Source organism: Kwoniella bestiolae, chromosome 1 (genome assembly GCF_000512585.2).
Source record: "Kwoniella bestiolae CBS 10118 chromosome 1, complete sequence".
NCBI lineage: Eukaryota > Fungi > Basidiomycota > Tremellomycetes > Tremellales > Cryptococcaceae > Kwoniella > Kwoniella bestiolae.
The window spans coordinates 670,586-685,259 of NC_089241.1; the positions used below are offsets into that span (position 1 = coordinate 670,586).

Sequence of the window (14,674 nt, forward strand, 5' to 3'; positions counted from 1 at the left end):
CATGTGGTTTATACCTTTTACTTTCACCTTTGATACCTACTTGTTACGCTTCTCTCTTAGATCCGCACATACATCAGTTCATATTTTGGGCATATGTGTTCAGCATGTACTCGATTTTGAAATTGAAAGAAATCAAGACAATACAGGATCAAGTAATACGAGGACGATATAATCCTTAATGGTATTACTCTATGACCCATGGAAATCTGGATCATGAACATGAACATGAATCACAGATATACATAACTTGTAGTAAACCTAAACAATATCAGAATAATCAAATTAAAAAGACCTTATATATCGAACCACCAAAACACCCCATCTTCATCATTATCTTGGAACCAGACCAGATAACCCCAATTAACTATTCTGTATATTTTATCTATAAACCCAATTCAATCCAATGAGAACATCCAGACCTAGTCATTCCTCCTACCATCCACGCTCTTCTCTCTACCAGTAGCTCTACTGATACTTCGAAGCACATTCCCTATCACCCCGCCCTTATGCCCATCTGAACTTCTGCCTCTACCCCTATCCCCGTCAGGTGCGGGGGAGTGCTCCTTGTGAGGTGGGATCATGTTACCTGCGCCGCTGTTCACATCCCGTCAAGTTAGTGAAAAGGAACTTGTGAGATCCAAGCCAACCCCTACTCACCCTCTACCGGTATTGACGTAGTGTTGCTTATCGTGAGCGTGTACCCTCGCATGAGCTTCTCTCTCTTCCAGGGACAGGTTCGCCAAGTCTGGATCCGCATGGGTGGGGTCGTGAGTGTGGAGATTGCCCGCTCCGCCTTTACCGCTTGTGTAGCTGTGAACCACACCAAATGGGATCAGCCCACTACCATGTGCATATGGAAACCAGAACAAATGTCTTGCATTTGGTTCAAGAAAGAGATCAAGGTGAGAAGGGATTGACATCAACACTCACGGTTGATTAGCCTCCCCAGCCTGATGTCTAGCAATAACCTCCTCCTCGTACTTCCTCCTCGCATCTTCTTTCTCAAGGTCCAAAGAGTTCTTCCCCTCTTCCAAAATATTACCGAACCCTCCTCTCCCCGTCCCATGGACCCTGTGACTGACCGTGGGTGCCAAGCTGGAAGAATCATCTTTACCCGCGATGCTCGCTCCTCCTCTGACTGCAGATCGCGATCTAGATTTGGATCGTTCAATATTTCCTGCTCCGCCTCGTCCAGTCGAGAAACCACCTTCGACGGCTTGTCGACCCCTTCGCTCGGCGATCATCTTCTCTTGGAGGAGGGCTTCTTGCGCGTCTTGTTTCTCTTGTTCGCGGGTGCGGGAGCGAGAGGTAGAGCGGTGGATGTTCCCTGCGCCGCCTCGGCCGGAGTGGGTGATCTGGGAGTTGGGAAGGGTTAGTTTTGTAAGGATATGAGGGAGGACGATGGTAGGGGATATAACAGATGTGAAGACAGGACTATTTGCGTTCTTCATGGATTGGAAAGAGTGATGATTAGATGCAAAATGGACTTACCTTCTCATCGACTGGATGAGGGGATAATTCCCTGCCCCTCTCCACACCAGGTTGAGCATCGAAGTCTTGTCCCCTAGTGGGCGACTTCATGAGATTCCCTGCACCACCTCTTCCGGTCGAGTACTGCGGTGTGACATGGGGGTTATCAGTAGGCATGACAAGGTGACGTGAGAAAGTATGGACGACGAGCAACTCACAATTGCCCTTCCGGGTCTTTCGTCAGCCATGGACATGGTTGCTGCTGTGTGTTGAGGTGTCTGATCAGTATTGGAAGTATGATCTATACGATACACACTGAGTATGATGGATGTTCAATGATAGCGAATAGAGGATGAGATGAGTGGCAATGAGCGAGTAGAAATGAAAGATGAAAGATGAGGATGATCAATGGAACGAAGCAGGTGCAGAGCCGGTTAAAGTGGGAAATAGGGGTTAATGCACTACCAATGGAGATGGAAATGAAATGACGTTATACGTAAACAATTCCTCATACAGATAAATTCATCCAATCGTATCAACCCTTCTTTCTTCCTTCTTTCGTACTCCCCCACCTGTATGCATCTCACGCATCGAGGCATTGCCAAGAGCATCGTCGCACCCCCTTACCCATCAAATCATGTTCCCAAAACCGAAAAAAGTAATGTGTCATAATCCTTATCACACCCCAAAGCCACATGGCTTTCCCTCTTTGTTCTGGTTGGTCCGACGATTCCCACCAATCCTTTCCAAAGATAAGAGTTACAAATGACAAACGAGAGTTGGGACCCATCAAAAACAGAGATAAGGCGATCCTTCCCTTCTTTCCCTTTCTTCCAGCCCAGATCTCGGGCGAACCCGTGAGATCATGACGAGTAGATGAATAAATGAATAAACGCCTTGGCTTGACATCCCAACCAATAAAATCTTCACGATAAGGACCCACCCCTATGAACCAAACATCACACATCACATGTAAAGGGTTGAATGACTAACCAGTACCGAAACTCTGTCTTCTCCCTCCAGCACCAGCCAATCCTGAACCCGAATGGGCATCCCGATTAGGGCTCAACGCCCTGCTCATCTTTTCTCTGAATGTAGAAAATGTCGATGAGCCTACGGTGGGCGATTCGCTGGGATGTCGTTCTAACGCCGGTGGAGGTGCCGTTGATGTCGTTGTCATCTCGCTTGTATATGTTTGACTTTGGTGATGATATGGCTTCAGGTGACGATGAAGATAGCTATGGCTATGGTTATGGTTGAGGACTGTTGAAGATACATGCATGCATGCAGCTTCTCCTGTTCATATCCACCTCGCAATGTTTTCACTTTTCACCTTGCCAAGTCGCTTAGTGGTCATATGACCCTTAAAACTCCCATGGGGCTACAACCGGGTCACCCTTCCGATACTGCACTTTGGATGTGGCACTTGGACAGTTAAAATTAATTCTTATGGATATGACATGCTCTGTTCACTTGTCCACATACGATACTATATGCATCCATATCTGTTCCTCCTCAGACTACGATATCATCTTGAAAGGAAATCAAACAAAGACCTGAAACCTCAATCACTCTATAACAAAAATCAAAGATTATACTTGAGAAAAGACGAACATTATATAAATGTAAATGTAAAGAGAATAAATAACTAGAGAGACGACCTTTACAAAGAAGGATCTTGAGCCTTTTTCCCAGACGTCACTAAAACTGCTTGATCATCCACATCGTGCGGTACGATCATTTTGTCATCGCACAACCCTCCCCTACACATCAACCCGTCCTCCTCCTGCAGCAGCGTTCCCAACGTGAGGAACCTTCTCGTGCGAGTATTCACCATCATGTCCCGATACAGGCGTGTGAGGTCCGTCGGCGACGACATCACCAGAGGTGAGTGCGGGTTTGGAGTCGATTCGGTGGAGTCTCAATTCCGGGTCGGTACCGACATAGTCGTAAGCGAATTCACCAAGGTAGGCATCATCGATACCGACGATCTCAGCTTCCTCGCTGGCTCGGAGTCGGAGTCCAGGGATGAAGTGCAGGATCCAGCAGATGATCGTGGTCATGACGAGGGAGTAGGCGAAACCTGAAAGTGAGAAACGCGAGTCAGCGAGGTGGTCCGTGGCGGGAGGGTGGTTTGACCGCAACTGCATCCAGCTGGGTTTTTGGCCATTTTCCGAGGTTTTTCCGGCAAGTGCCACAAAACTTTCTTCACCATTTTTTCGACTCTCTGCACCATTTCTCGACCATTTCTTCGTCAATTTGCATGAAAAAACTCACCAGAGACCATATCCGCAATCTGGTAGCCAAGCTGAATGTAATTATGGTCAAACCAACCACCGGGAATCTCTGTAATTCCATCGAATCCAGCGACGGAAGCTTGGGCGAAAAGTCCAGTCATGACACATCCGACCATACCACCGATACCGTGAGAAGCGAAGACATCCAAAGTCTCGTCGACCCTGAGAAGGAACTTGAGTTTGGTGGCGAAGTTACAAGCTACACCAGCTACGAAACCGATAGCGACGGCAGCGGGAGCACCGACGAAACCAGCAGCAGGGGTGATACCGACCAAACCTGAGATGGCACCTGAGCAGAAACCGACGGCCGAGAATTTTCGCTCGAGTCTCCAATCGAGTAACATCCAGGTGATACCGCCGACAGAGGCAGCGAGGTTGGTGACGATACAAGCTTGGACGGCTCTGAGGTTGGCGGAAAGGGCGGAACCACCGTTGAAACCGAACCATCCGAACCAGAGGAAGACCGTACCGAGGATGACGAAAGCGGTGTTGTGGGGCTTGTAAGCTAGTCGCTCGGTACCGTATCCTCTTCGTTTACCGAGGTAGATCGCAATAGCCAAGGAGGCGGTACCGGATGAGATGTGGACGGGGGTACCTCCAGCGAAATCCAGACCACCCATGATGAAGGACCATCCGTTGGGGTTCCAGGTCCAGTTGGCAATGGGGCAGTAGACGAGGGTCAACCAGCAGAAGAGGAAGACCATGACGGGTCCGATCTTGGATCGTTCGGCGAAACCACCAATGGCGAGAACACCGGTAATAAGCTGTGTACAGGATAAAGGAGGGTCAGTACGAGGTGTGGTGGGTCTATGCGGTTGACTTACACAGAACATGCATTGGTAGACGCAGAAAAGCAATGCTGGGATTCTACTTGATCCAGCGGATGGGTCGGCAAGTACGCCCTTGAGACAGAAGTATCGCAAATCACCGATGAATCTAGCGTGGAAGATACAGTTAGTGCCTGATTGGGTACGTATGAGATAGCAGATCTGGTAGATGACTCACTTTGAGCCAGTATCAGAGAAAGCCAGAGAGTAACCTGTATGCATGAGAAAATTTAGTGATTTGGCACATTACATGGCAAGGTTGTCGTTACTCACCCCAGAAGAACCATTGGAATGAACCGACAGCGATACCAGCGACCGATAGGAAGATCATAGATAAAGCGTTCTTTCTCCTTAAAAGACCGGAATAGAACAATCCGACACCTGGTATCATCAACCACACTAAGGCCGTGGATGCGAGGACTAAAAGTGGGCATATAATCAGCTTTAGAACTCGCTTATCAACTGCATGATGGAGATATCGACTCACCCCATGCCATATCACCCAAGTTGTAGATGTATGGTGTACCATCGTCAGCGTAATAAAGGACATCCTGAGATGTCTCCACGTAGGTCGCGTTGACCATGTTTGCGATGTGTTATGAGGTAGTGTGTGACGCGAAGATGAAAGCGATGTTGATTGATAGAGCTGACGAGATAAGGGATATTGTCGTTGGTATTCGTTGTTGATGATATGAGCTAACCGGTGTCGTGTTGACAACTGGTGTTCAGAAGCTTCTAGTTCTGAGCCTTAATTATATATAAGTTAGGTTGCAAGAAAGAAAATAAAAGAAAGAGAAAGGAGAAAAAGATGGAAATGGTTGGTTGATAGGTGTGTTCGTTCGTGTATATAGATAAGAAAGGAAGGGGGGAGTGTTATTTGCAGTGTTACCTCGTGTGAGATGGTTCAACGGGAATAGGAATAGGGAATAGGAACGGGGTAAATCGGACCAATCAATTATTGATGTACCACTCTACTCGAATCGAGATCAGAGATAAAGATCCTCGATGGTGAGTGAGACAGGCAAGAGAGCCAAGCAGGAGCAGTGGGATCCGAGAAATGCATGAAACCCAAGAGAAACGCAAAGAATCATTTGATTGGTTGTTTACTCCAACCCAGAAAATCCTTATCTATAACTCTTTTTTTCTTTTTGTTTTTCCAATAATCATAACTTTCGGGTAAAGCCATAAGCCATGACTCACAAACATCCCTCTCCCCTGCTTTTGCCTGGGCTCTCTCACTTGAAGTGAGCTCCCATCGTTCCCATTCTTTCCCAGTATGGAAACCCAGGTATTTGGAGTATGCCGTTGAGTACGTACAGTGGACGTATGATTCGCCAAGCCACTGCTTATCGTTGTGATCCAATTGGACAAACTCATAAAATCCTTATCTTTCGTTTACTTGCTATTCAAATGTTACCCTTTGCGGGTACCACCGGTTCACCGATTCGTCGGTCTTCTTTTTACCGCATCGAGACACTGCATGCTGAGAAATCGGTTGAACCGTAGGAAGAGGCAGAACGTGGCTACCACATGGTACTCATCCCGAAGATTACCCGAAGTCAACTTTGGTAAATCACGTCGAGCTTCAGCTTACATCGACAACATGGACAGTCAAGAATTCCTCTGCTTTCACCTGCTACAACACTTCACTCGACAATTATGCCTTAGACAGTCTCGCACAACACAGCATCCATTGCGTAACGCAGCACTGACAACATCATCTACACAATTTAGTCCCGCTCAGATCACTAAGAGGACTTCCACCCTACGCTATTTTAGTGAGGAGATGAAACGACGCAATACCCTCTGTGTGTTTGTCAGGAATCACCGGTCATCCTGAACGGATCGTAACATCTCTTCCCCACTCACGCCAACATGTGAGATGATGTTTTTGACCACGTTCAGCGCTCGTGAATGTCTTGGGCTACCCATTCGATGGCACCGAGAGACCAGCATTCTTAGGCTGAACAAAGGTTGAACTGGTCCGGGGGGCATGTCAACGGAAATGATGGCTTTTCGTCCAGTCCACTAATAACACGGCTCGTGCATGGCTCCTCATGCATGTGATTGGGTCTTCCCTGTTCTTACTGTCCTCATTTGACTGAAAATTTAGTGTTCAAGGGTTCATTACAACGATCCAAGCGGACATCAAGGGGATACAACGTTTGTGATTGATGGATATCTGCTTGATCAGATGAAGAAGTATGCTCTCATATGAAAGATCTCACCCCCTCGAACATCGGAAGGATGAGGGGTTGGGTTTGAATGAAGAAAAAGAGAAAGAGCTGTACCGAACAAGCTGAAAATTTTCTTTCCTCTTTACTGATCTTGAATCATCAATAACCATCAATCCCCTTCTCGTCAACTCTATCATTTTACCTTCAACACCTCTTACACCCTCTCCTTCTCACACTATATACCCCCGCTTGGTTGACACGGTAACTACGCCGTCTGCCCTTCCCTGACGACCAGAACATCAAAATTCCCACTTCCTGTCTCTCTCTGCTCCCCTCTCCTGCGACAAGAGATAAAATCAGCAGGGGAACCGTAACACCCCAGAAATCGGTCTACCAAAGATGGTCGCTCTCAATCTGACTTCCCTGGGCCGAACATCAGGTAAAAAGTTCCTTCCACCTTCCTCCTCTGAAGATGCACCCCCCGGTCTACCTCACAAACCCACCCATTTCCCTCAGACACCGTACCTGCAATCGAAACTTGAAGACAACTCCCACTCATCTGTCAAAAGAGATCCATTCGCGAGGAACGACGGTCTACAACATTCCTCAATATACAATACTTTTGCTACTACTTCACCTACTAATCAACAATCAAAACATACACAAGATCGAGATACGGGGGCTCATCGACACAAACGACAAGATTCAGAGTTCTCTCTGGATCGTCAAGTCGTAGATATCGTAGCGGATTACGTCAAGCCTGACCCGGACGAAAAACTTACCAACGCTACTAGAAAACCTTATAGGGAGCACAAGAACTCTGATTTCTTGTCCGCACCATTATCGCCCGTTCCGTCCGAAAGACCCACGCCCAGTAGAGCCTCGTCATTCAACGATCAACTCTCATTACCCCCTTCACCACTCATTGCTCCATCTATCTCATCGCAAGAATCGTCAGGCCCACCCATAGGAGGTCTGCAACCTAAATTACCAAGTAACAACATGCGAGGAGCGAACATCCGAAGAGGTGGAAGTAAGACTTCCACCAAGACCAGTAATGTACCGCATGCACCGGGGATGTTGGAGAGGATGGAAGAGCTAGATGAGCTCAAAGGGCTAAGGAACGATTCGATGCCTCATATCCTGAGTAGCTTCGATAGAACGTTCAATCAATCTGCTACTAGTGTGGGATCGAGGACTAAGGCAGACAAGATGTTGGGGATCGATTCGAATGCTAAGCTGGCTTCTTTGTATCTGGTATCTGGTCTAGGCAAGGTGAGTACATCGGGGAACGGACTTTGAGCCACGATCGTATCCTCGCTTTTATCCCTGACTATCAACCGTTGCACCAGGATCAATTCACTCGAAAACAGTGAATAAACTTACTGATCGATCTCTCCACTTCACAGTCCACCGCTCAATGGTCCTTCGCCGACTCCGATTCCTCCCGTGGCGTCCAGCCCCTCGAAGATTCAATGGGTCTGTTCTGGCGTCCAGAGATGCTGGGAAGCTCGTTCAGCGGTGAGAAGACTGATGAGGCCACTCGAGCTCGAAAAGACTCCAAATCCAGTACTTTCACCAACGGTCTGTCTAAAGATATCAGGGGAAAGTACGTCCCCGATGCTGGACCTGATGGACCGCAAAGACTGGTCTCGAAGACTATCAAGTTTGCTCATCCTCGTGATGGTGAGTCACTTTTCACTCTCATCTCAAACAAAACCTCGTGCTATCGGCTGACGATGATGTTGTATATAGTCGAAGTCGTCAACTCAACTCTATCCCCACCCACAACCTGCCACGCCTTCACATTCACCATCCCTCGACACGACACCCTCGCTGCTATCGCCCGTACTCGACTCGACAGCGCTGTCTCCGGCGCACCCAACACATTCTCAATGCTATCTACGGTGGACGAACAAGGTAATCTAGACCCCGCACTACATCTCCAAGCAAGGGGGAATCCCAATGTCCGGAACTCCGCATCAGCCACTGAACTGACTTTCCACGGAGTGACATTGACGGTATGGACCCATGCCGATAGGGACCGAGCGGTCCAATTGAAAAGTATCAAGATGCGTGCTGAGCGCGCCAAGCTGGGTCAAGGATCTTTGAACTCCATCAACCCGCTGGCACAGGCACAACGCAAGGGGTCGACTGCTCCCAGCGAGAATGGGAAGAAGGGAGGGACCAAGAGAGGTTCGCTCCAATATATGATGGGAAGGAACCAATCCGAGGGGGATATCGCGGGGACGAGCGAGACTGAAACGGGTATGAGCGATTCCGACCTAGAGGGACCACTTGGGAGAAGAGGGATCATCAGGAATACGATGAATAGCGATAGGTTGTCCACGGTCGATAGTGTTCCCGAGGATGCGGCTGCTGCTTATGACGAGGCGAGCGATATCTTCTGGATGCCTTATGCGATTACTTTGGGTGGGTGGTGTCCTGCTATGTTAGTCTGACATAGCTGACGAAATGACTTGTCTAGTCTCTCGATTCCCGATCTATGATTTCTTACAAGATTACCTTCGGCTCAGTGTGAGTTTGATCGACCCTTCATGAATCGTCACATGTCCTGATGTAGCTTATACCTCATCCGATATTCATATTTAGTGGGCACGATTCTCCAAAAATGCCAAAATCCACATGACCCAAATCAACAGACTACTAAACTACGATCCGCCCAGACCGGGAGAACCGTTCAAATTGCCTGTAGGCGAGAAATCAGAAGATGAGGTGGTGGTTGAAGGACACATGCCAGGTGGTCTGATGGATTTCGATAAGGGTCTGATGAAAGTGGATTTCCAATTGTGGCCTTTGTTCCAGGCTGTCGAGCTGGACCACATTATCACTGCTGCTGAGGTGGGTCATCAAAACCTTCCTTCTATCTGGCTTGCAATGTGAAGCTGAAGAATATCGTATGACCTTTTCAGGTCGCCCTCTCTAATTCTGGAAGGATCATCTTCTGCTCGAAACACCCTGCGATGCTCAATGTCGCGGTCAGTACGCTCAAATACATTGTCGAGCTGAGAGGCTGGGACGGGATTATTATGCCTATGATCCATGCTGTGAGTGGAAGATGCGATGAGGTAATGGGTTGTCATCGCTGATATCGGGCACAGCGAGACACTACTTTCGTTATTGAAGATCCTGGACCTTATATCATCGTGAGTTATACTAATCGTATTACCCAAGACTGCGTACTCAAGCATCCGTATGACTATAGGGTATGCCGACCGAATGTCGATACCTCCTCGTACCTCCTCCAGAAGCAGTCATCGTGGATATCGATACCAAGTGAGTCCACCAAACTTGGGGCCGAAGCTGACAATTAGCTCTCTATCCTGCAAATCGCCTCCTATGGGAGTGATCACGCCCCGACCTAAACGGGAGAAGATCAAGCAGAAGTTGCTCTCAGCTTTGGGTCATTCGTATCGTAAGTTATGCTTCCCTCATACAGCCCTGGATGGCGCTGACATAGGCTGTCATGCCAGCTATGGACCGAAGTATCCCCATGGAGTTCAAGGTCTCATACCCCAAAGGCAATTTCCGAAACCTCAATCGATTCACCTATAAAGGCGAGAGGCCACATTACCTCGGAGAGAGGTGGAAAGCGCCAAGCTGGTGGAGACATGAGGCTATCATCTCTGTCTTTGATAAGGTCCTGGCTGATAAGGTGAGGTGACTTCAAGTCGTCCGCTTTTGACATTAGCTCATACATTGAGTATCATCGCAGCACAAGAAACCCACATTGATCCAGAGATTGATGAAAACCGGGATGGCTCGACCACAAGCTCAACTATCGGTTGGCGAACAGCTTGCTAAAGCCATGATGAGAAGACGAGCTTGTGAGTGATCGATCTTCATATAGGCATCGTCTGAAGAGGGGAAATGTGAACTGATATGCGGTTGTAGTGCACTACGTGGAGACCAGAGACGATCTCGAGCTTAAAGTGGCTAAGATCAACAAGAGGTTGCTCAAACTCATCCAAGAGGGTGATCATGTAAGCTCAATCATACAGGTGTTTCTCCGGGTTTTAGCTGATGATTCCGATGTTATACGTCGTGTCAGTGGAAGAAGCAATTTGAGATGTTCGAGAAATACGCAGACAGACTTACGATTGAAGCGAACGAGTTAAAAACTAAGATAGAAAGGGAGAGGCGGGAAGCGAAGAGACTGTCCAATTGTAGGCTATTGTTGCCTCATATTTATATAAAAACGGGAAATAATATATCTGGCTGACGTTGCCATGACAATAGTGGCCAATGAGCAGACCAAGCAAAACGTCGAATTGGAGGAAAAGCTCAAGAATACCGAAGATGCCCGAGCTGAGGCGATGAGACAACTATCTGATATGCATCAATCGTGAGTTCATTCTCTATTCTCACGGACCCTTGATATCAACGGTGTTGTGTTGGGAGAGTGGGAGCTGACGAAGTATCACTGCAGTATCCAAGAGCTTGAAAGAGAAAGAGAAGAAATAATGAACTCCCTCGAAGCGCAGATCAACGGTGCCCTAGCTGGCCTACCCATGAACAGCGGCGCCTCAGATACCTCTTCACGGCCCGGTACACCCAATGCCAGAGCCAATACCAACGGGCATGAAGCGTCGTCCGTCCGATCGTCTTCCAGAGGATCTACCAGATCCAGACCTGCTATTGCCAACTCTATGATCTCGACGCAATCGAAACCCATGAGCGTCCTTGGTCAAGTGAACAGCAACAAGTTGAACAAGCGGGCATCTGTGGTGACTTCCGCAACTGCTGAGACTGAACGTGGATTGGGATTGGGATTACCGACGGGGAGTTTGAGTGGGAAAGATTTGATCAATCAGCGGGTCGCCAGTATACAAGCTAAGGTGGGTTATCTTCTCTATCTCATAAGGTGCTCATGGTACTGACTGAGATGTACATGTTCAGCTCGAACTAGCTCTCAACGTAGTTTCCTCGCAACGCTCCGCAAGCGTCATGACTTCCTCGTCCATTCCTACCGATAGCGAAGTGGAGTCTGAATCGGGCAACGAAACAGATACAGAAGGAAATACCACGATCACCACTCAGTACCAAAACAAAGATATCGACCCCAACAGTAACAGCCAAGACGAAGAGACAGATAAAGATATCAAAACTCCCACCGCATCTAGGCGACCCTCCAACGCGGAATTTCCAGGAACCTCAAAGGACGTACCGCCGTTACCTTCCAGCAGGAAATCAGGAGGGAGTGAGGAGTTCTTATCTGCCGATGAATCTTTCTCACCCGCCGAGGTAAATCCCAATCCCAGATCCTCCAAACCGTCCCCCGCCAAGACCCCATCCACATCCAGAGGTCAAGCCCAAGCCCCGATAATCATGAAACCCAAATCTCGTACTCCATCGAAGAACTCCCCACGAAAAGCGACACACCATAAAACCCACGGAAATGGGATCGGGACGAGGAACGCCACCCCTCCCTCGCCTGTCGGAGACGAAAGTGACGCTTCTGATATCACTGCTCATCCCCATAAGAGAGTGATCAATGAGAAGGGGAAGAAAGTTTGTGAATACGATGATGAGGAGGAACAAGGAGAGGTCTATGCGAACGGGAAGAGGTTATCTGCCATGTCGAGCACGACTATTGCTTTTGGACAGGCTGTCTAAGGTTTGTCAACTACTTTGGTCTGGTCTTCTTGATCATGTTTTCTTTTAATCTTGTGTCAGGTTTATCATATACCATCGCTGTCTTTCGTTCCTCACTTCCTTCCTACTTGAATGTCTCTCACTGCCACTTCGCAATTACCTGTCGATTCATGATCCTGATACAAGTCATATACTATCTTTCTCCACAGATCCACTACGTCTTTCAATTTTTTTTGCATGTTCGATAATCTATATACCAAATGTTCTACACAAATTATCTTATATGCACAATGTGGTATATGAATTGGTATGGTCAAGTGGATATAATATGAACAGATAATATACAGATACAAATCAGGTTTTGAGAACATCATTCCCCCTAAAGGTGAATATAAATCACCTTGATTTTCCAGTAAATTCTCATTTTCTTCGCTCACTGCCGTTCCCCTTCTCAGCTTAACTTCGATTTTGGTTGGACTTCATCTCCTAAATGATATGCTCCGTTTGATCGTCCAGTAGCATTGGCGATTTTGAGGGATCAGGTATCTTGCGAGTACCCATCGCTTCTGTTACTCCGCTCGAAGCTAGGAATTGCGCCCACTTGGGTTCGATGAAGAGAGCGCTGCAAAGACGAACGGAGAGGTTAGCGTGAACGATCACTGGACATTCACTCGGTGTCGACATTTATGAGACAGCGAACAAGGGTTTTAGAACTGTTATACATAGGAGATGGAGTAATGTCTCAAAAAGCGAGAAAACAAGGACTCACGTCGCATCGGCTATCCTCTCACCATTTGTCGTCTCCATATATCCACTGACAATGCTTTTCCTTCCTTTGATTGATTCGAGTTTGGTACGTACGATCACGAACTGAGCGTAGAGACAGGTAGGTGATCAGTCTGGTATTTGCGTAGGACGTTTCCAAAAAGCCGAGCTGGACAACCATAGAAACCTGTGGTAGGGGGACTTAAGTGAACTCACTTGATCAGCCATGCAGGGAGATCTATAGTTGATGTTTAGATTCGCAGTGACACCAATATTGGATGGGAGATTGAGAAGAGCCTGAGATCAAATGAACTATCAGTATAGGGCATGTCTGTACCCATTTGAGGGTTAATACGAATGGACCACTCACATTTCGAGCCAAAGTTTCGTCAAACACTGTAGCCAGTAAACCACCGTGAATGATACCATCGTGTCCACATAACGCTCTACCCAGGTGAATCACGGCTGTCAGATAGAAGGCAACAAGTCAGTGCTCCCATTTTGACTATGAAGGGGTACTCTGTCGAAGAGGAACGGTCCTCACCGATAGCTTCGGATTCATCTGTTTTGGAGAATAACACAGGTGCAATGGCTAACATCCCTGGGCCCCTCAGCGAGCCGGCTGTGAGCGAGTTGTGGACCTTGTTGGGATCGTAGTTCTGATATGGTCCTGTAGTAACACATGTAGTCAGTTCCCTGATCACTCTCTCATTCAATAGCATCACCATCGTTTATCGATTGAGCCCAGATCCCAGATCTAGTTCATTGCGAATTATCCATTGTCACGATGACTTGTTAGACTCACTCGTCTCGTACCATTCGCCTTCGCCCGTTTTTTTCCTCATCTCCTCTACGATGTCAAGCTCATGTATACAGCTCTCCATATCGCTCGTATGGCTCTTGCCCCTTGCACTGTCCTTATGAGGTGGTGGAGGAGCATATCGAGGGAAGATGAATAGTACGAGTTGGGGAGGGAAGGCTGCGCCTGCTACGTATACAGCTGGGAAAGCTAGAGCGAGGGCTGTATGGGAAGATGGTCAGCTACTGTTATGCATGATTGAAGCAGATGCTTGCTTCACACAAGTATTTGAAGCAAACACATCTCTGTAGGGTTTTAACGATCAATGAGTGAACAGATCAACCCACCAAACCTAGTTGCCCATCTCCTGAAAGCACCTGGTCCCGTTCTCTGCCTTGGTGTGGACTCAGCATGAGCATGCCCATGAGAATGTCCATGACTTCTTCCGTGCGCATGAGTGGCAGTTGAGAACCTCCTGTTCACCAATTGACTCGAGCGTGTCCTGATCACCGGGCCGACTTGGACAGGCGGGCCGGGTAAGCTACCTCTTAGTATCGGTAGGAAGGCAGCTCGAAATGACATCGGATATAGCTTTCGCAGGTGAGCTCGAGGTTGATCGTGTGTTCTGAGATGATGATCACAATGAAATTGGTTTCAACCAACGGATGATGTCGCTTTACAGTTGTACAGAATGAAGAAGGATGAATGATGAACACGATTTGG

General features: G+C 47.8%; 6 protein-coding genes across 6 annotated transcripts; 2 read left to right on the top strand and 4 right to left on the bottom strand.

Moving 5' to 3' along the window:
• Positions 1-419: 419 nt before the first annotated feature.
• Positions 420-1,724, bottom strand: I302_100248 (uncharacterized protein; the record flags this gene model as incomplete). The annotated part of the gene is made up of 5 exons (XM_065869048.1): positions 420-594; positions 658-810; positions 931-1,355; positions 1,492-1,614; positions 1,689-1,724. The coding sequence occupies 5 exons, from the start codon at positions 1,722-1,724 to the stop codon at positions 420-422; spliced, it is 912 nt and encodes a 303-aa protein (XP_065725120.1).
• Positions 1,725-2,053: 329 nt separating this feature from the next.
• Positions 2,054-2,650, bottom strand: I302_100249 (uncharacterized protein; the record flags this gene model as incomplete). The annotated part of the gene is made up of 2 exons (XM_019190268.1): positions 2,054-2,415; positions 2,464-2,650. 2 exons carry the CDS (start codon positions 2,648-2,650, stop codon positions 2,054-2,056), a joined length of 549 nt encoding a protein of 182 aa, XP_019047016.1.
• A 583-nt stretch (positions 2,651-3,233) lies between these two features.
• I302_100250 (uncharacterized protein) lies at positions 3,234-5,178 on the bottom strand (the record flags this gene model as incomplete). Its single annotated transcript, XM_019190269.1, has 6 exons — positions 3,234-3,553; positions 3,748-4,531; positions 4,592-4,703; positions 4,773-4,806; positions 4,868-5,014; positions 5,082-5,178. The coding sequence occupies 6 exons, from the start codon at positions 5,176-5,178 to the stop codon at positions 3,234-3,236; spliced, it is 1,494 nt and encodes a 497-aa protein (XP_019047017.1).
• A 1,992-nt stretch (positions 5,179-7,170) lies between these two features.
• I302_100251 (uncharacterized protein) lies at positions 7,171-10,072 on the top strand (the record flags this gene model as incomplete). The annotated part of the gene is made up of 8 exons (XM_019190270.2): positions 7,171-8,046; positions 8,181-8,457; positions 8,527-9,204; positions 9,260-9,309; positions 9,385-9,633; positions 9,705-9,839; positions 9,894-9,938; positions 9,998-10,072. The coding sequence occupies 8 exons, from the start codon at positions 7,171-7,173 to the stop codon at positions 10,070-10,072; spliced, it is 2,385 nt and encodes a 794-aa protein (XP_019047018.2).
• A 59-nt stretch (positions 10,073-10,131) lies between these two features.
• I302_100252 (uncharacterized protein) lies at positions 10,132-12,408 on the top strand (the record flags this gene model as incomplete). The annotated part of the gene is made up of 8 exons (XM_065869049.1): positions 10,132-10,207; positions 10,266-10,447; positions 10,508-10,619; positions 10,687-10,775; positions 10,844-10,958; positions 11,032-11,137; positions 11,222-11,630; positions 11,692-12,408. The coding sequence occupies 8 exons, from the start codon at positions 10,132-10,134 to the stop codon at positions 12,406-12,408; spliced, it is 1,806 nt and encodes a 601-aa protein (XP_065725121.1).
• A 465-nt stretch (positions 12,409-12,873) lies between these two features.
• Positions 12,874-14,533, bottom strand: I302_100253 (uncharacterized protein; the record flags this gene model as incomplete). The annotated part of the gene is made up of 7 exons (XM_019190271.1): positions 12,874-13,009; positions 13,157-13,257; positions 13,369-13,449; positions 13,523-13,617; positions 13,697-13,822; positions 13,958-14,173; positions 14,299-14,533. 7 exons carry the CDS (start codon positions 14,531-14,533, stop codon positions 12,874-12,876), a joined length of 990 nt encoding a protein of 329 aa, XP_019047019.1.
• Between the last annotated feature and the right edge of the window lie 141 nt (positions 14,534-14,674).